We start from the raw sequence: 21823 nt of genomic DNA, 5'->3' as shown, positions 1-21823 counted from the left end.
TATAGTTCGTTAAGAAAGTCTACAAATGTTAGTCGAGCTTCGAAATTTTTGGGAGGTCCGGACCCGGTGGACCCCCCTCATGGCTACGCCCCTGAGCATTGCTAACTAGTTCCAAATTCAATGTGGCGTTCCCCATCATATACAGTTTTATGTGGAAATTATCAAGAGTATAAAATATACTTATTTTATAAAAGAAATATGTTTATACTAAAATACTATCCACAGAGGGAGGGGGGGGAGAGCGATCCTACATACTGACTTATTAATATTTGATTCATAAATTACTGTAGAAGAAGCCCTCATTATCAATATAAGCTAAGAATTAACTTGTAAATGCGTGTCTACTTTCATTTGTTTTCTCCTCTACTAGATATTTTCTTTCTTATTTTGCAATTCTGCAATCACTTTTTTTTAATTGTCATTATATTGATTTGCTTCAGTATGGTCCCGTAATTTAAAAATATGAATGCATAAAAACAAATTCCATTTGTTAATTGCTAGTGAAAGAAAATTTAGAAATCTTATTTAGCACGAAAAAACTTTTCATTCACTGGAAACTGTGCTGTGTTGCAGAAGCACTGCAACGACCAGTCCCTTTAACTTCTGAGATAGGGGAAAGAAGACTTAACATTTGCTCCAATTGCCGCGCTGAAGGAATCTGGTCGTTGTATGCTCGCTGCAACACGATATAAATTAGGGACTCTGTGACAGATTATTTTTCGCTTTTTAAAACGGATTAACGGAACGGATAGTTACAGAAGTAAAAAATATGTTATTTAAAGTGTATATATGCGAGTATTAAAAAGTATTTTTTATGTTCTTCACTACTATTGATAATAATATTTTTTTCTTGAAATACTTTGGTCGTTACGCAACCCTGCAACACTAACATTAGCCGCCACTGTTTTGAGTGAAAAATAATTGAAGCTATTATTTACACATTTTTTTTTTTTAATCTTATAGTAAACTCATGATATACCTATCAGAGTCTGGGTTCTGGCTGACCCCTAGTTTTTACCTTCTAAATCCGCCACTGAAGCTGTTGCATTTTCTCTCCGAATACAGGGTTACATTCTTGGATTTCGGTCTTAATAGTGTATGAGAAAGCAGTTCTAATTAATTTTGGTACTGATTAAGGATAGTCCATCACAAAAGTGGCAATTAAAATGAGTGAATGGATACGAAAGAGGATTGTGTAGAAGTAAGGCTTTTCTTTGACTAGAACAGTGACTAAAACCGGTTATCATAGAAGCTGCTTTTCACTTCATTTAAAATAGGTTAGATTAGGTTCCAGAGAATAATCTAGGCAAAGTAAAAACTTGCCTGTGTAGGCTATTTTTTCGGTGTAAATCCACCCGTTTAAACACATTTTTGGTAATAATTATCTGTCATCTTTCCTGTATCTTCAGGAACCAACTGGATTATTCGAGCCCATCGTTACAAAGGAAATTAAGTGAACTTTAAAGGCTCAATTTCAGAACAAAAAGAGCATTAGCATCACATTCAGAAAACAAGCCATTCATTTACATTTGAATTACATAATGTTTTCTCCCATTTGTTTCAAGGGAAATCACACAAATGTCTCCTCATTGTGGCCTCATGAACGGACAATGGAACAAATACATTTGGGAACAAAACCCATCAAAAATATCACTATTTATGAAATGAAATATCTTACTTTAACGTCCCACAATTATGCCCATTAAGCTATGGGAAATGGATGATTAAGGCAAGCGAATGATGGAATGAGAGTGAGAGAGGAAACGGGAGTACTCCGACAAAACCCATGGACACAATTTGTCCACCACAAACTTACTTGGCCGGGGATCGAATCAGGGACCCCACGTGCTAGAGGTAAGCGCTCTACCACTGAGCCACCGTGTTGCCAATATCAATATAAAAACAACTCCTTTAGGGTTTCACTGCTATTCTACAGCTACATTGTTTTTATTATTATTATTATTATTAGATGTATATTTTAAAAGTGGTATCAAATGTACCTTGAAGCGCATTACTCGTACCAACTATGTTTTATCTTAACTCGTAAGTACTCGCGCCTTTTTTGAGACTTGCGCGGGGATCCAATAGACTCCCAAATTGACGAGTTTTTCTTTACAATAAAAATATATTTTTTAATGATTAAGACAATGTAGGATAACTCTAGACATGTTTTTAAAAGTGTTTGCTGCAATTAGTTTTTTTATACTCATTTTGAGACATTTTTAAAATGTTTTTTCATTAGGACTTCTGGCTAGCAACACAAAAGTTATGTTTGGAGGTGTGTGAACACCCCGCATGAGTACTTAAGGGTTAAAGGTTTAAGAAAAAAAAAAGTTGCCTTATGTGGGGAAAATGTTGCATAGGCATACAGACCTCCCAATTTTTGAACACGACACACTCACTGGCTAACATTATTGTGACACTGTAGTCCTTTTCCCAGTCCATTTTGTGAGACGTGCAGTCAGCCTTAACTTAAAACTCTATCCCATCACGATTCTGGAACTTATTACACGAATAACTAACACTTTCTGACCATACCTTAACACACTTATTGCAGTGGTGCCCCCCCCCCTTATGTCCATGACACACCTCCCCCAATTGTCTATCGGTAGGTGTTCTTCCATGAAAAAAAAAAATCTTTTCGATTAATTTTTACACCTCCTCAAACATATTTATATAGATTTTTACCCCCCCCCCAAATATTTCAATGACGCAGTTTGCGTCATAGCCCCCCTTTGTGGGCACCCATGCTTATTGATTAAAATTAAAATCAACTGTTATAGTTTTGACGTCTTCATCAGACACTTGATTGAGTCGATAAGTTGTCGAAACTAAATACTTCATTTTAAAAAAGTGTCAGAAAGTGTTAGTTATTCGGCTTCAACAATTTATTTAGGGATAATAATGCGTGAGTACATTGAACAACGCAGGTGGCCGAGCTCTCGGAACAAGACATTCGGCGAATGGATTGATTTGCCTGTTCCTCCGACTTTAATCCCATCGAGTACGTTTGGGATGCTACGGGAAAAAATCGTGCACATTCAGATTCACCAAGGACCATCCAGCACTTGTCAATAGCGTAGCACTGGTCTATTAATGGAACTCCATACCACAACGCATTACCAATTTGTGAGAGAGCATGGGAGAGCGTTGCGGAAAATGCATCGTAGTCCATGGTGATCACACCCCTTTTAAGGGGCATTTCATTACTTTTGTATAGAGGCTTTCAGTGTAAGTTATTGTCTTTACATGAAAGTAATTAATCACGTGTTTTTTTCTGCCGTCTCCTGTATTATACTGTAGCACTACTTTCTACTTATAGTTCGTTTCATGATCTATGCCACTTAGGAATTACACAACACCAGAAACTTACCTTTCATCTTTAAGTATTGCACACAATGTAATAATAATAATAATAATAATAATAATGTGGAGAGTAAAATAATACATTGCAACAATGCATTTCAACATTAACATTTACTTAGCTTATATAGATGTATGTGTTATTGCTTAAGTACATTTCAAGATACTTATCTTGAAATTTTTACTATTGTCTGGGTTTACGTTCTTCATATCTTTATTGTGCCATAACTTCACTATTTATGCCCATTAGCAGCTGTAACTTCGGAATATGTTAGACCTTCGGATGGACCATCTAAATAAGGTTTTCAGCTAAATTCATTTTAGAGCTGGGAAGTATTCCTGGTGAGTTTCCATTGACATTAAAAATCTTAGTTCACTTGGTGCTCCTACAGACGTCCAACAAGGTCTCCCAAAGGAAGATTAATCCGCATACCAGTGGCAGAATTCAAATATAAACGAAGATCCTGATTACGCATAAACTGTAAATTAAAAGAAGCTTTATAACTTTGTTGAAACTAGTATCCACTGATTTGCCTCTTTTCCTATTGAGTCACTGATTTTCTTTGATTCTTTAATTTGTTATGGCTTATCTTCGGAATACAGTAATTAAATGCTTCTTCGGAAAAGAAACAGAAAACGTACTATTATTCCATTAAAATCGAAATGTTCAAAAAAAGTCTTGAATTTCTCAGACAAGAAAGCAGTGCCTTTTTTTTTTCTTTCTTTGAGCCCTTACATCTCTGGTCACTGAATCTACCTTACCCGGTATTTGGTAAGTTCTACGAGAAAGAGTGATTTTTATTATATATATATATATATATATATATATATATATATATATATATATATATATATATATATATATATATATATCCAGGCTGAGGCACAAGTCGGTTAACACCCCTGTAGCACACGAACGGCTTTGCGTTCACACTTTGTTCATGGTACATGTTCGGGTGGGTAATGAACCATATTGCACGACATGGTTGCCATGGCGGTCGTCTTGAATTCAACTTTGGATTTTTTAAAAAGGGAAAGGGGCATGTAGGATATGATTTGACATGTGCTCGATCTAAGGGAAACAGTGGTACAGTCTATTTTCACCTACCGTTATTGGTTAAGAAGTTACTGTCTCACAAAGGGTGAAAAATTGACATCACAGCATGTTTTTCTCTGTTCCAGGTGATATAAGATGTCACTAACAATCCCAGAGATCGTCGAGAAGGGTGGTGGACGATCTGCCAAGGTGATTGCGGCTGAGTTTAATGCAGCCCATCCTGAGCGAGCGATAGAGAGAACATCTCACATGTTGCAGTGTTCAAGTTGTTAAAGAAGTTCCCTGAGATGGGCTCGGTGCACGACAAGGATCTATCTGAACGCCCACAGACCGCTACTGCCAACGACAAGGCGACAGAAGTGTTGGCTGCTGTTGTGAAAAGCCAAAACTCCATTCTCGTCATGTGGCATCCATAACAGGAATCAGTCAGAGATCAGTGTTACGGGTGCTGCATGTGAACAAGTGGCACCCATACAATTTGCAACTCCAACAGCAGTTAACAGAGAATGATCCAGACAGGCAAGTGCAGTTTGCTGAATGGGCCACAGAAAGGCGTGAGGAGGATCCCATGTTCCCACAACGTGTTCTTTTTTAGCGATGAGGTCACGGAGAGGTCAATAAACAAAATCACAGATATTGGAGTGACAAACCCAGATTGGGGCCAAGACAGCAAAGAGATGGGTGGAGAGAAGGTGATGGCGTGGTGTGGAATTTGGAGAGACGCATTATTGGCAGTACTTCATCCACGCACCCTGACTGGTGAGAAATATCGTAATATGCTCGAGAATGATGTGTTCCCTGCTCTCTTGAATGAGGACGGCGATTTCCCATCCTTTTTCCAGGAAGACGGGGCTTTACCTCACTATGCATTATGTTCACGCCAATGGCTTGATAGACAATTTCCGTGACATTGAGTAGGGCGACGGGGACAGAGTGGCCACCACTATCCGCAGATTTTACGTCGCTAGACTTCTTCCTCTGGAGTCATCTGAAGAACCTGGTTATCAACAACCCATCCGTGATATTCACCATCTAATGCAGCGAATTCTGCAATGTTGTGAAACCGTCGACCCGGACATGCTGTTGCGAGTCCATGAGGATTGACAGAGGCGCTTTGCAGCGTCTTGCTCAAGAAGGACAGCACATAGTCCACATGATGTAATGCCAAATTTTCACCCTTTGTGAAGCAATATCTTGTTAACCAATAACGGTAGGTGAAAATGGACTGTACCACTGCTTCCTTGAGATCAAGCTCGTATCAAATGATACCCCACATGCCCTCTTCCCATTTTAAAATTCAAAGTTGGATCCAAGATGACGGCTTCCAAGATGGCCGCCATGGCAATCATGTCATGCAATATGGTCCATTACCCACCCGAACAACATATACCATGAACCAAGTATGAACGCCAAGCCGTTCGTGTGCTACAGGAGTGTTAATCGACTTATGCCTCACCCTATAGTATAAGTGTTGATGCATGTGTGAAACATTACACGTAACATTTTGACGAAATTACTTTCCTTTATTTGTTCAATATAAATTAACACCAAAATGCCTTTTTACAAATCAGTTTTTGTCTTTTAACGAACTGGAACTAATTTTTTCGTACTGTAAAAGGCACAGTAAAAATTACATGTCTTTCATATTTGTACAGGGTAAATACAAAATATCGCAATCACTCATAACATCTGTTCTATCACAATGAAAAACATACAACACTTGCATATTCATGACTAAGGCAAGCATTTAAAGTTAATTCATTAACGCGTATTCCTCGACAGTTCATTTCAAGATACACAAGCTCATTCTGTACATACTATTGTCTTCACTTGCACAAATCAACAAATTATTACATTTTCAGCACCACACACAAACGCTTTTTACTTATGAGTAATGTTTTGGTTTGTACTATTATCAATATTCACTGATTAAAACAATACTGATTAATACAGTAATGAGCAGCAAGCAATGCAACGATCAAAAAAGGCCAATATTGAATCATTACACCTTCTGATTTAATATAACCATTTAATGAATCCTCTAATGTCCGAGGAACATCAACAAAAACTCTGTGTTTACCAATACTTAAAATCACATCGGCAAGTTTCGGCACATCTACATAATCATCCTCAGCGCTCCATACAGTCAATGTACTATTTTCAACGCTGTTCACTAGCCACGACAGAGTATCTTCAGAATGAGCAGCCAAGCCAGCTCTAACAGGAAAAGTAACTTGTTGAATCACTTGGTGCTTTGTTAATATGTCCTTCATATCTTGTACGTGATCCATAGTATAGTTTCCACTGGTAACGTTATCACCATCATCAGTTCCGTAATGTGTTTTCCAACCGACGGACAGTGTACTCGATGGAAATTCTTCTGAAGTTCTCTCTAAGAAGTCATCTGCATCAACAGGTACTTTCTCACTATTCACAGGTCCATTTAAGATATCAGCATTCAGCCATACAGGAAAGTCAATCTATAAGACAAAATCAACGTATACGTATAAATATATAGAAAGCAAGAACTATTTCGAACACATACGCAAGTAAAATTTGAATGTTGATCAGATCAGATAGCTGCAAAAATTTTTTTGTGAAGAAACGACAATGAAATACAAGCACTTATTTAAAGCACACGTCATGTACTGTATATTTCGTAATAGTAAAATCTAACCAAAGCAAAAAAACACTTATTACCTTATGATTACTCTGTGTTACAGTTTCGTAAATGTATCACTGTCTTCATCAGACATTATGAAAGCATATTACAAGGCTACACCTTATGTGTTTCAGAAAATTGAGGATGCTTCTGAGAGACTATATAATTAGTAATAGATGCTATAAGGTAATTTTCGTAATTACTTTGTGCTTACCTTTGCACTTGTGGCCCTCTTAGTTTTAGCTTATGTTGATATTTCGACTTGTGTGCAAATCATGTTCACAGGAGTTTGTTTCTTCCTGTAAGCTGAAAATCCTATCTTCTCATCATAAACTACTACTGTGTTATTTGCAACGAAAACAAGCTCAAAAATTCTCGAAATAAATTAGTTTCACAGAATATCAATTACACTTATAACAATTTTATTTCGATTAGTATTCGTCCATTAACAATACAAATAAACACAAAAACAAGCTATTTCTTGTAATGGTTTTTGCTTGCAAGGTTATTTCATTATCTCTGCATGTTAACTTAGTTCCTTTGCACACTAGTTTCGTATGCTGTTACTCATATCCTAATTGAAAATTTAACTTACAAGTTGTATTCAAGTACTTAAACATAAATGTTGATGTGGCCACAGTAATTTTAAGTTGAATGTTGTCTGCAAACTCATCGAAGTTCTTGAACAAAAATGTAATTATTTAGTGAATACAAAACAAATAATTCGCATAAAAGTTTTAAATATATTAAATCATCTTCAACTAGAACATTTCAGTAACATACTAAACGAGTATGTAAAGGGACTAAAAGTTAATGAAATGACCTTGTAAGCAAAAACAGTTACAAGAAATATCTGGTATTTTAATTCGTATTATTACTGGATGGATTCAGGATAGCACAGTAGTACTTTATGATGAGAATATAGCATTTCCAGCCTACAGGAAGTAACGAACAGTTGTGAGCAGGACTCCCGCGCATGTCGAAATATTAATATAAATTAAATTAACACGGTCCAAAGGTATTGTAACAAGATTAGTAATAAGCGTTTGCTTTTGATCAGATGTACTTTTAGTTACACGTAGTTCCAACGCTAAAATGGGGAATATTATATCTATCTATCTATATTATATATGTATTACTCAAAGAAAATTTATAAATAAGAATGTAGCAAAACTGACAGCCAACACGAATAGTAGAAGTATAGACTAAGAACTCGAAGTCTCTAATAGTTCTCTTATTAATATACACAAATTTCTGTTTTCAAAGAAAGACACACAATATGATAACAAAAAAATACACGAGTACACGAGTAAAATAAAATTTTCGATGTAAATCTTGTGTATAATCGCCAACAAAGTGCATCTCTCTCTCTCTCCCCCCACAACATGTTCTTTTGTCACTAACATCAGAACGAAAATGTTTTGGGAATGATAAATTGTGTTAAGCCAAGATTTGTTCAATAATTCGGCGTACACCGGGTAGAGAAGATAAGTTCGAATATGTAATATAAACTTTCTGTAACTATGATGCTTGTAACGTCGTTAATAATAACAATAATTTGAGTTTAGTTTATATGTATATAAAACCGCGTGTAGATGCAACGAGTATCTTGACTACGAAAGTTTTAAAAGCGGAAAGTGGTTGAGGTTCTCTAAGTGATATACTAACAAAAGGTGATTCTTTAGAAGTTAACTGTATGTGAAATGGAAATTGGTGGGGGCCAACGCAAATTTTTGTTACCAGCTGGATTCTACATCAATACAGAAAAGTACTACAAGCATGTACACTGCGTCCGGATTATGGATGCAGAATTATGTACATTGCGTCCGGATTATATCTACTATTACTTAAAGAGAATTGATCAATTTAAGTTCTTAGAGGAAATGTAATCCCTATACAGTAAAAATAAAGGAAACCTTTTGATGTGAAACACAAACGAGAAATGATGTGTACTTGAAAATGTATGTCGAATACGTTGAAAAGTATATTACGGTATGCAGTTTCTGCACCATAAATCTTTTGCAAGCATTTGTTGTTTGTGTTTCACACCAATACTTAATTACTTAATTTTGGATGACCATAAAATAGATAAATAAATAAATAAAAAAAAACACTGACCCATTCATTCAGAAGTACATTGGCTGAGTCCGCCTTTCCACTCTGAGTGTACTCAAAGAAGCAAAAGAAGCAAGAACAGAAGTTTAACAGCTGATAAGAGTTAATAAATGCAAAAGATCAGAGTAAGAGATTGGAATTGGGAGTACTATATTGCAACGGTGTTTTTGCAACCATCAATTTATGAAATTCAGTAATGAGTTTGCAACGGAAGTAAATGTTGCAGAAAACATGCAAAAATAGGGGCAAAAGCACAAGGATAAAATGAGTAACACAGTAATCTGCTTTTCATGGAGCTATGCGGCAACAGTAAAGAAAGGCCCGGGTTAGTGTGAAAGATGAAGAGTAAAATACATATCAGAATTATCATTTGAACTTGAAACTAAGAATACATTACGTGGCAATAGACAGTGAACAAGCACAGAGAGTAAGAAATGAACATTAGGACAATTCTTTGAGGCCAGGATATGGAGATTAAGACACACAAGAGCTTGAGAGATCGTTTGTTTATCATTTCCGAGAAGTGTTGATAAGTCTGTCGATAGAGCAAAATGAACACGACGCTGAGCATGATGAGGACAATCCACAAGTAGAAATTCACGTGTTAAGAGCGAAATGTCCGATGAGACGATCTTGCGTAAGATATTGCAATTAAGTGCGTTATACTGCAAGTCTTTTGACATCCATCAATGTGCAAAACTCAGTAACGAGTCTGCCTCAAAAGTCAATTATACAGAAATGAAAATGAGCAGGCAAAAGAAGGTACGTACTTATGCCGGAGTATATTCAATGCAAATATGTCCAACAGTTTAAACTAAATTGCACAATGCTCTCGTACAACATTTTAACAGCCATCATTATCATTTATACTGTTATTATTTACTGTTATTGCATATATATATATAAATATATTTCCGACTAGAACAATATTTATTGATATTCTTTACATACACTGCAGAATTAGTCTGAATTTAGTTGTATATTTGCACAGAATGACCATGCACCTACCATAATTCGAATAAGAATTGATACACATTTTACAAATTATTGACAGAATATTCTTACATCTATAGAGCATGTCACTGAAAACGCCCGACGGTGTTGCATGACCATTTTTAAAAATGGTGATATATTTTCGATATATATTCGGTCGTGTTTCTGGTAAGACAGTATAAACACTGTATTCCAATATGACGTGTATCAAAATGTAGGATTATGCAACATTGCATTTGAATTAAAGCGAAATGCAAAATCTTTCAAATTAAGTCAGTACAAATTTCGTTGTACAGGTCATAAAGTATCCTTTAATACAATATTACAAACATGATCTTCTCCCAAATGTCTTAAAATTATAGATCAACGTAAGCCACAACACCATGTTTAAGCAAAATAAGGAATGAAGTTGAGCCCAATATTATTCTTGACACATGTGGCCGTAGTATTATTATTCTTACCACTACCTGTACATATATTTTATGAGGTGTCAACTATGGTCTCGTATGGAATTTAATGTCTGCACCCAAATATATATGAAGTGAGAAAGTGTAAAAATTCTTAAACTTGCGGGAAATATAGTTAATATGTAATTATAAAACTGAGAATTTTCGACTTTGCACGAATACAGACTGTAAAGGACATTATGTTAAAAACTGTTGATAGTAAACTAGAATGTTTCTTGTGCAGTACGTCACATGTAACGTAACTAATTTCAAATGAACCAACAAACATAAGAAACGCAAAATCAAGTGCATTAAAAAAAGTGACAGTGGAATAATTTTATCTAATAACAATAATAATGCTGAAAATGTAGCTTATGGAAGGTCATCATCTGAATGACTACAGCTTGTTATAACTTACGACATATGATATGAATAAGTACACGAGTGTACAATGGATACATTCAAGCTGCCCTGGTAAAGAAATGATCACTGGCATGCTCAGTGACAAAGTGGAAGAAAAGTGTGAAAATAAGTGTGTCAGTAGAGATAAATCAAATGTAACAACCAGTAAATTCATTAAAGTCACAAAAATGGTTAGCCTTCAAATAATCACAACATATCGAAAGTTCAGTCTGAATGTTTAAAGTAAACCAAAATCAAAGTTAGTACTGGTTAAACCAATAGTACTGACTGATTTTGCAAATAATTTTACGCTTGTGGTTCAAAATGATTAAAACAGATGAACACAATACACTTCGCATTCTTTCGCGTACTGTGTGTTAATACACTAGCAGTGTATTCATTGTGAACAGTCATTCATATTTTCCTGTTTATATTTTTCAGTCGTAATTAATACAGTATTTGAAGAAAGTTACGAAATTAATATATTTGAGTGAAAGCTGCTCGATAGTATAAAATCAATAGAAACTTACTAAACCTTTATCAGTCAGACTTATTAGCTGAGCTGAATACAATTACTTTGCTACTGCTCAAGGCAAAGGCCCTTATAATGTATTTGGCGTGATCAAACTAGAAGCATCAAGGGTAGGATTCCAAAGAACGTAAGCAAGAAACAAGATTCTGACCCCTCCAGATTTGTACCAGTGTTCTGAGAAACTATCACAAAAATTAGTTACACATTTGTGTTAACAAAACAATGTTGCTGTTCTAGAACGAAGGTTTGTCATATGCAAGGCAGCACCGCACATTAAAAAAAAAACTGCAACTGATAACTACACAACTTTAGAATTTCCACCGTTCTATTTTTACATACGCAACCTCACTGCTTGCACTTATCATCGATGGTGGCTCGTAGTGGTTTAGGATGCCAGTTTAGAACATAATTTGTACGTTTTGTTCTTCAAACTAGTAGAATAGTGGAACCAAAAACAAGCATTTGCGAAGTCAACTGATACGTATCATGAGTATTTTTATGTCAAGTGAGAAAACTTACACATTTAGAATTAATTCAGTTACTGAAACTGGATGGGCAAAGAAATTTCACTATGTTATTATTAAACTACTTCATGTCGTTTCCACAAGGTTTTATTTCTAGCATTATATTTTGTTTTGTGCCATTACTTTGTATCTAACTTCTTTCCTTTACAGTTTGTATACCTGCTAAGTTTAAACCTTCTGATTATTCTCTGTAAATGCATTTTTGTATTCACTACATTTCAGAGTTTTCGCACTTAGCTCACCTGAGACATTCAGGTGTGAAAGTTGGCAGAATTCCTTACGCGATCATATTTGATTCCTCATAAAATCATGATGATTCACTTCTAATATTTGGAGAATAATTGCACGCCCAGATATGAATGTCTAAGTTCAACTCCTCCGCATTCTTTTCATGGCTTAAACATTGTGCTTTCGCTTCGACTAATCGATAAGGCTTAATCATTTACAACTGAGGTAGGTGCATGCTCATAATACTGCACTGAAGGTCACTTATTACTTGTACAATGGTGTTTGTTTCATATAGGTACAGCTTTTCATTTGTGTGATAATATTGCATTATGCGTAAATACTGATTTGCCTACAAATCTGTACATGACGTGTTACGAACCTGTGGACATATGGTAAGCAATACGTTAAGATCATATCGTTGTCTACTATTTTAAAAAGAAAATCAAAATGACATCACACCAGTGGGTGATTTTTGGTGGAATGATCTTATAATAAAATCTTATAGGAAAAAAAGGCCACAATACCTTAAATTTACGACGAACACGTTTTGTTTAGAACATATAGCATACAAAAACAAACAAACAAAACAAAACAAAATCATAATACATTTGCATACAAATGAAAAGAAAGCAATATACACACGTTCATTTGAAAGGAACATTGACAGATCAAGACTTTTTAAATTGTTTCCCATATTATACACACATCGGGTATAAAGAATTCTTTCACTGATTACAAACATACATAAGGCATAAAATGTGACACACAGACAAATACTTTTTATCTTTAATTGCATGTAACATATTCAGGTTTTCGTGTACATACACTTTTATTTTGTTTGTTACAGGGCCCAGTGACGTAACAACAGCGGAATCTGACATCATTTGCAGAAACACGTACTCAAACCAGGAGAAAGCCCAATGTATCCTCTTGTTATCATGAGAGTTATCAAAAACAGTCCAGAGATAATTCCAGACGGCATACCATAGAAAGCCACCAGATGTTAAAAGCATCAAGATGTGGTATACTACGTTTAAAGAAAACAGGTAGCATCAGTGTTCTCCCTAGAACAGACAGGGCCGGACCTAGTGCGCAGACAATTCAGATACTGAGTGACGCCTCGTGAGAATCTCAAAAAGTTAGTCTGTAGAGCCTCACATGAGTTGCAGACTTCTAAGACATCAATGCACTGCATCCTACATAAGCACCATCTTCTCCGTGCGTACAAAGTCCAGATCGTGCAGTCCCTCCAACCAACGGATTACACTGCTTGTTATGACTTTGCTGTTGCCATGCTGTCTATGATTGAGGACATCGTTGACTATATGAAACTTGTCTTTCTCAGATGAGACATTTCGTTTGAACGGTGTTGTTAACTGACAATGCTAGAATCTGGGGGTCCGAGAATTCCCACGCTGTGTTTGAGACCGTCAGAGACAGCCCTAAGCCGAACGTGTGGTGCGGTCTTATGTACAGTCCGCAGCAAAAAACCTGCAACATGAGCATGTAAGTTTATTGTGAAACTACGTCTAACAGCGCAGGGAATCAACATAACGTATAAGTGGCACGAATCACACTAGGAGAAACCTCGGCGTCCTCCCCATCACATTTATTTTGGAACAAAAGACTTCGTCGTTTCACAATAAACTTACGTGCTCATGTTACAGGTTTTTTGCTGCGAACTGTACAATAAAATCATAGGACATTTTTTCATCAGTGAAAAGACGTTCACAGCAAATACCTATCTTGATACGTTGCAGTTATTTGTTGTGTCAGAGATTCAGGACATTCCGGACTTAATTTTCCAACAAAATGGTGCGCCACCTCATTGGGGGTTAGATATCCATGCCTATTTAGATACATTTCCGGGAAGATGGATTGGGCGAGATGGCCCCATAAGCTGGCCTCCACGATCACCGGAGATAACATTGGATTTCTTCCTTTGGGGTTATGTCAAGTACCAGGTTTACCAAACACCAGTGAACGACATCGCAGCATCACGGTGCAGAATTACTGAAGTCGTAACATCCATCCCTTACGTAATGTTGACCAACACATGGGTGGAATTGGAATATCATCTGGATGTCCTTCGGGTAACGTAAGGATCACACGTGAAAATTTATTGTGTACACAAAAACACTTGAATATCTTAAATGCAATTCACGATAAAAAGTATTTGTTTGTCTGTGTGTAATTTTATGCTTCATGAATATATTATCAGGGAAACAATTTTGAAACATCCTGCTGTCCATTTTATTTATTTATTTATTTATTTATTTATTTATTTTAAGATTTTGCTTCTTGCGTAGCAATTTGCACTGCATTTTATAAATTTTCTATTGCATTTTCGAGAGAACTGGGATTTTCTTTATATAACTAACACGTGTGATAATGAAAAGCAAAAGAGGAAAAATGTTGTAATATATATAAATATATATATATATATATATATATATATATATATATATATATATATATTGTCGTTCTACTGATTGCCTAAAATGGTATCTGGTTTTGAATATGCCTATACGCAGCTTATTAAATGCCGAATTCGTAATGCCATCAAGAAACGGAAAATTAACATGACGCAGCCCTATATTTTTACGACGAAAGCACAATAATTGAATTTCACACAGATGTTTATTTCCTAACATATTGTAGGCAAGTGATGCCCGAAACTAGTTTTTATTTATTTTTTAATCGTAAACCGAAAACTACTATGCTTTCGTCATGAAATATCAGTGAAAACAAGAGAACGTAGCAAAAGAATATTTCTAGGCAATGCTATGAAAGTTAGCAAATGTGTAATTTAAGAATGTTTATTCCAAAGCAAGCAAGAAAGAAGACCGACCGAGAGAGAGAGAGAGAGAGAGAGAGAGAGAGAGAGAGAGAGAGAGAGAGAGACACAAACACAAACACAAACAGTACTGACAAGTACCGTGTTCTAGTTATTTATGTATTTTCTGAAAAATGAGTTGAGATCTTGCATTTTGAAGCTCATTGAGGCGCTTTATTTCCATATGCTATAAAATGTTCAAGTGCCTCTGGTCTCTCTGTCGTCAACTATACGGCCAGTTCTCAGGTAATATGGTCTTCAGCTCATAGTGAATTGGTATATATTATGCAGAACCAAAGAGGCACGTACAGGAAAAAAGTCAGGTTTGTGAGGACAGATCTCTCACAACTATCTGAGATTAAAACAACCCTTCTATCATGAAGGAAAAGCTATATAGCCGTTTTCTTGTAAAAGTAGCTCATTACGATATTATTTTGCAGCTATTATATTTGTTCACTTATATATAAGAAAACTCTTAATGCAATGTTTCATTTAATTTAAAATATACCAATGTTAATTTTAAATTTACATTTCAATTGTTGCTAATTATACCATTGTTAATTGACATTGTTGCTAATTATACCATTGTTCTTTGTTAATTGACACTCACCTACAATGTGATCTGGAATCCTGAAAGGACTTGTATTCATAATAGGGTAAACTACTAAATCAAGGAACAGTATTCACCAGGGAGACATGGCACCTACAGCTCTCCAGAATTTTCTAGGCATTCTTCCCCTCCTCTACCCTTCAGTGAAGTCATTTTTCCAAGACTTATTTGCCTACCATATTAAGAAATTGCATATGGAGATGAAACATGTTAGCGAGAAGAAAAAACAGTGACAGGGTTATTGCGATAGTACTGCCATGCCTCTAGAACCATCTGGTTGATATCCTCTCGCCTTTCCTCCCATTTCTACATCATTAATGCGAACACATGATCCATTGGGATACGATTAGGAGGTCGTGGAGAATCGTCCATACAGATGTGTTGTGGATGTTCTTGTAGCCACATCTGGGTTTGAATGTACGCACAGCACTGTTGTTGTGCATAAACACGAACTCCTCTTTGTAAAATTGACCTGACGCACAGTGGGACCAAACCAGGCAATTCTTGGCAAAAAACTCAAGACTGAAGTAAAAGATTGACTCGATATAACTTGTTATAATGAAACCTTAATAGAGTATACATAAGATAGTGTGCAGGAAAGGAAGTGATAGCAGCTTACAACGAGCTCATGGCATGTGTGAACTTGGTTATCCGCCGAAGCCGGAGAGCCGCTTCTTAGTGACAGAAAGTTGACTTTGAACGCGACTATCCCTACATGTGTATAGATATTCAGTGGCTGGTAAACATGGTGACACGACCCGTATGTATCGTTTTGTATATTTAGAATGTTGATGTGATGCATAGTAATATATTTGGAAAATGCTGTGGTATTGAAAGCATATAAAATATGGTCAAACATGGCATTTTAGTAGAAAATATGACATATCATGTCTGATTTTTTAATACGTCGTAGCGGAAACATTGTTCTTACTATATGCAAAGAGAAAATCTGCTCGTATTTGCACTTCTGGGAAATATAGCGCACGAAAATGTTTGAGGAAAAACGCATTCTGGATGTAGTGCTGCTTTTGAATTGAGCTGGGATGAAAGTTAGGTTATTAGACGTGTGATCCCCATGCACGCACTGACAAAGTTGACTATAAATTGATTCTGGAAATTTTGCCCCCAGGCCCCATCTTGTTCCTAACATCTAGCCATACTTCTCTGCCATTCACCAACAGAACTAAACTCTAGTCAACCCATATTTGATTAATGGTGGCGACATTTTGAAACGCCAACGTTTGCTAAACTATCAACGGACCATAAGGTAGCACCATATTAAAAATTGTGTTGATCAATTCAGTATTTTGTTTTGTGATGCGTGCACAGAAGTGACATTGGAATCAACTGTAATGAGCCTCAGCGCGCTCCAGCTCAGTGTTCCAGTCAAAGCCCTCAAATGAGCCTACGTATTGCACGATGCAATATATGAAACAACCTGAACAGGTTACCGATGCCTGTAAATCATAACATGTTTAATATATATCTGATGATATATTCATATCAAGAATTTGTGATGAGAAATTTTATGTATTGAAGCGTCCTTGCATCATCATTGTCATAACGAATCATCCACAATTTTGAAATAATTTTGAGATAAAAGAAATTTTCTTCAGTTTTATTATTCTTCAGTTGTGTATTGTATACTTACACTTTTTCCTCACATTTTCCTTTCACGCACAAGAATGTGAGCAAATAGTACATTGCCAAGTCAAAGCATATTGGCCACGCATGTGTTTATGCCAATCATATAATGTGTTATATAATTTAGGCGCGAATATACGGAATATTTCCTTTTGTGATTTTAAACTATATTTTTGATTAAGTAATGTCGAAATAAACACTTCAGTCCACGTATCTTCTTTTATACTTTCAGAGAAATGTTCATATAGCGCATCTTGGCGCGTGCCACTTAAAAACTTTATTTTTTGTTGTTTGCTTGTAAGTTTTATTTTATGTCCAAATCTTTCTTCTATATATATTAAATATATTATTGTAGCCACCACACACCGAACTAACTGGTTTTCTTACAATTTTTTGCTTCATATTGTGCATTCCTACTTTTTGCGAAGAATTCAGTGCTTTGGCCCCATCGTGCGACAGGACGATAGCAAGATATTCTCAGGTCATCGATATAAACCTAGCTCTCCTTGGCACTGGAGTCACTTCTCTTTCGCCAGCGGCTGTCAAGTAGCCCCAGAAGTATGAAGCAATTCCTCCGCAATGCTCTGTCTGCACTACATGTTGAGGCATAGCTATTGCCTTGTGACCTATAGAAGATGAGTCTCCCACGCTGATTGGAGAGGAATATCTTATCACACCAAATAACTTGATCCCAGTATGCCTGTGGTAGTTTAATGTCCTTCTGTGCCCATTCTAATCATCTCATCTTGTATGCCTCGGTGAGACGAGTCTTGATGGCAGGACAATTTAGCTTTTAGCCTTTGTTGTGTTAATTAGGTCTCCGCTCACTTGGTCTCACTATCCTCAATATGGCTCTGCTAGTGAGTTTGAACATCACTGGTGAGGGAGCGAAAGTACTACTGAAGGCAGTGAGCTCAAGCAAAGTGAAGAGAAGTGAACTTAAAAAGTTTGACGTCCCACGATTATGCACAGATAACAGACTGACTATAATGAATGAAATGGTGGAATACAGAAAAGGAAGTGGGAGGACACGAGATAAGCAAGAGGAAACCCATTGACAAGGTTTGACTAGCAAAAAGCCCACTCGGCGCGAGTTGAGATCAAACTAAACACCCCCAAACACCGGAGGTGAGCATTTATCACTGAGCCACCGTGTCCATTAAATCAGAGATTTCAATGCAAAATTGCCTTTGACGTGAGACTGAGCACGAGTGAGCGCAACCCGAAATTGAGATTAGTGAGCACGAGTCCAATTAAAAGAAGTGTGTAAGCGCAAGTGAGCGCGAGCCCGAGTGAATGATAGCCAACTGAGAAAAGTGAGTGAGCGGGAGGGACTGGTAGCCAATTGAAAGAAGTGAGCCTGAATGGGAGTGAACGTGAGCTCAATTGCGATTAGTGAGCGCGAGCCTGAGTACGAGAAGTGTACTAGTCAGAATAAATATTTTGGGTGATATACTCTAAACATCCGTGGCGTAACCGCGGCAATCTCCTCTTACTATTATCCCCTAACTAAATATTACTGTTTCGTGATTATACAAACTTAGTTTTTATAGTCAAATGTATATCGTCGTATATTCCTACCACACTTTAGAATAAAATATTAGAGTGATCTATGAAAAATCGCCGAAATCAATAAAAATATAAAGGAATACTACTTCGAACTATGGTAATTCAAATTCGTAGTCAACTGCCTTAATCATTAGACCAGAAGCACTTCGTCCTAAATGCGTTCTCACAGATATCTTTACATCAATTGAACTTTGTATTCATTTCGAATCTTCTATAATATTTTTCTTCGTTCCATAGATTCTTGCATATTTATCTTATGTTTTCGCCCTTATCTATACTATGCATTACTTGTAAGTGTGCAAATTCTGCTCTTGTATTTCGGACCCATTGCCTCTCTCCACAAAGCTATAGCTTTGTCTAATTTAATTCTCATGATATTCACTGCAGTTGGTATACGAATACCAGACTCACAAACAAGTGTACATTTACTTATGTGACAGATAGTACATGATCAAACTTATCTTATACATAAAATGAGTATGGGCATGTACTATTTGTCAAGTAAGTAAATCAGATACGTATGTATATATAACAATTTTCATGCTGTGATTTCACTAGAGAAAAATCAATTACGAATGATTTAACTTTACAAAAATAATAAATAATAAATTTAAATAAAAATTCATTTGAAAAATGGAATTTTCGAAGCATGAATAATAAACACAAAGCACCACTTTTGCATTGAGCTATTACAGAATGATTGAAAACGCATTTCAAGAACGCTCATTGACTATTCACGGATCTGGCCTAAAATTGGTCCACAAGATCATGTGATGGTAAGTGATAAGAGAACTCAATATGGTACCCATGAAACAAACAACATATTATACAGGGTGTTCAAAAATATATAATACTCATTTCAATAGCACGTGTTGCCACTCCAAGTGATCATACAGTTATTTAGGCATGTAGCTGGTGGTACAGATGCTGAATGTGTATAGGGTATGGTGCCCCACGCTCCTTGTAGATCCTTGGAGTAGCTGAGCGATGACCGTTGCACAACCTGGTTGGAAGTTAGTGGCCATTATGCTACAAAGAGCTAGATAAAGCTTGGGTCCGGAGACCTAGGAGGCCTGGTAGAAGCTCTATTTTGAGTAGACTACCCTGCGATGCCGTAGTGGTATAGGAACGCACGTTCTCCTGCTAGAAGATGAATTTCTCTATGTGATAAGAAAAGGTCGGGGGCAGGATTCACGTAGTCATAAATGTATGACGAATTAGTCATACCCTTACGATTATTTCCACCTCAATTCCAGGACTATGGACGTGCACATGGCTGTCTATGTTTGAGACAATGAGTCGCCACTGCAGTTTCTCAGTACCACCGAAAACATTTTCGGCGATGAGCATGTACAGTTATGGTGTGAGAGGAATGCAGACCTGTCTCGAACAATCGATTGTTAGTGTTCGTACACTCACATGCGAGTCACAAAGATTTCTTTGTCAGTGAGGATGATCCGAACAACCATGTTGTGCAGGTGCATCCCAGTATGTCGCACGAACACTGGCAAAGGGAACGTGTCTGCTTCCCAATGCGTACACCATCAATGGGCCACTAACACATTATAACTTAAGACAAAAATTCTGCAGACTTATTATACGGACACACTTGAAACCCTTTAACTCCAGGCGTTCGCTGGATTCGCTCTGGCAATGGTGATATTATAATCCACACAAATCATTCGTTACATTGCCCACCACCTTCAAACTATCGCAAAGGACATATTTCGTGGAGCACATTTAATTTGAATTGGACGAAGTATACGAGGTATTCTTAAATGCATATTCCCTCTATTTTCAATTCAAATGAACTAAAGAAGACAGTGTCTCCTACATTGATTTCTCCTTTTTCGAAGGCGAAAGTAGAACTTATTTCTACTGAAAATTTTACTTTCGGAAGAAATACAGACAAAAACACCTCTTTTACAAACTTCTATTTTACCTGGTAGAACATTTTTATGAATCAAATGAAAGTAATACCTGGTTCATATAGCCCTTTAATACTGTTAGTGATGCCGGCAAAACATCAGTTGACTTGAAATCTAGCTTTATTCCTTTGCGTTTTTTGGTGTTTATGACTTTGCTGATAAATGCATCAAGTGAAAGATCTGAAGTAGTATTTGGTGGATGTGCCATTATAGGAATTTTATCTCCGCCTTGTCCTTCCAGTGTTCCGTAAACTACATCTGCTTCGAGCATCATAATGTTTCCTAGAGCAAAAGAAAATGTTATAATTAAGACCCAGAAACTTTGCAGTTTCCAAAATAAACAATAAATAGGTTACTTTTCAGAATCAGGAATAATCACGAAGATATATGTAATAATTTTTCACGACACAGGAACTTTGCTCAAATTAAAGTGTCTTAAATTTATGAAGCTATATGCTTTCAAGATATTTCGAAGATTGGAAATAGAGGACTTTTTATTTTTTTTTTCCTATGAACCTCTTTTTGAATTAAAACACACTACAATGAAAATAGAAGCTAACGCTCAAACACGAATAACCGTATTCCAAAACTAGGGTTGGCTGGTTTAAATCAAGGTGGTTTCAAAAAAAAAGTCCGTAAAAGTGTTAAGTGTTCGTAAAATCTTGATGAACACACATTTGTAGGTTATCACGTGTCACTCCCGCATATTATTCGTATTATATTCAGACCTAAATTTCCCATTCATTACTCAAAGAGATTACACTACAAAAGCAACTTTTTTTTTTTATAAGTTTATGAATGTTTTTTTTTTGTGATTTTTTTTATAGTTTATTATTATTGTTATGCAATTACAATCAAAGAAAAATTCTAAATATTGTTTCGTTTTAATAATGTTTACTATTGATAAAATACAT

At 36.2% G+C, this 21823-nt stretch overlaps 1 protein-coding gene across 2 annotated transcripts in view; it reads right to left on the bottom strand.

Annotated features, from left to right (window-relative positions):
• Positions 1-5922: 5922 nt before the first annotated feature.
• Positions 5923-21823, bottom strand: part of LOC145686130 (protein FAM151B) — a 120285-nt gene continuing 104384 nt past the window's right edge. For both annotated transcript variants that reach the window (XM_081759109.1, XM_081759110.1), the window contains exons 3-4: positions 20962-21191; positions 5923-6900 (exon numbers count right to left, since the gene is read on the bottom strand). In XM_081759109.1, coding sequence (XP_081615235.1) covers positions 6343-6900; positions 20962-21191 — 788 coding nt within the window. In that variant the 3' untranslated portion in view covers positions 5923-6342. The remainder of the gene's footprint in view (positions 6901-20961; positions 21192-21823) is intronic.

This window comes from Thermobia domestica, chromosome 5 (assembly GCF_964235325.1).
Source record: "Thermobia domestica chromosome 5, izTheDome1.hap1.1, whole genome shotgun sequence".
NCBI classification, from domain to species: Eukaryota; Metazoa; Arthropoda; class Insecta; order Zygentoma; family Lepismatidae; genus Thermobia; species Thermobia domestica.
Note: the sequence above shows the minus strand (reverse complement) of the source record. Positions and strands in the feature narration are given on the sequence as shown.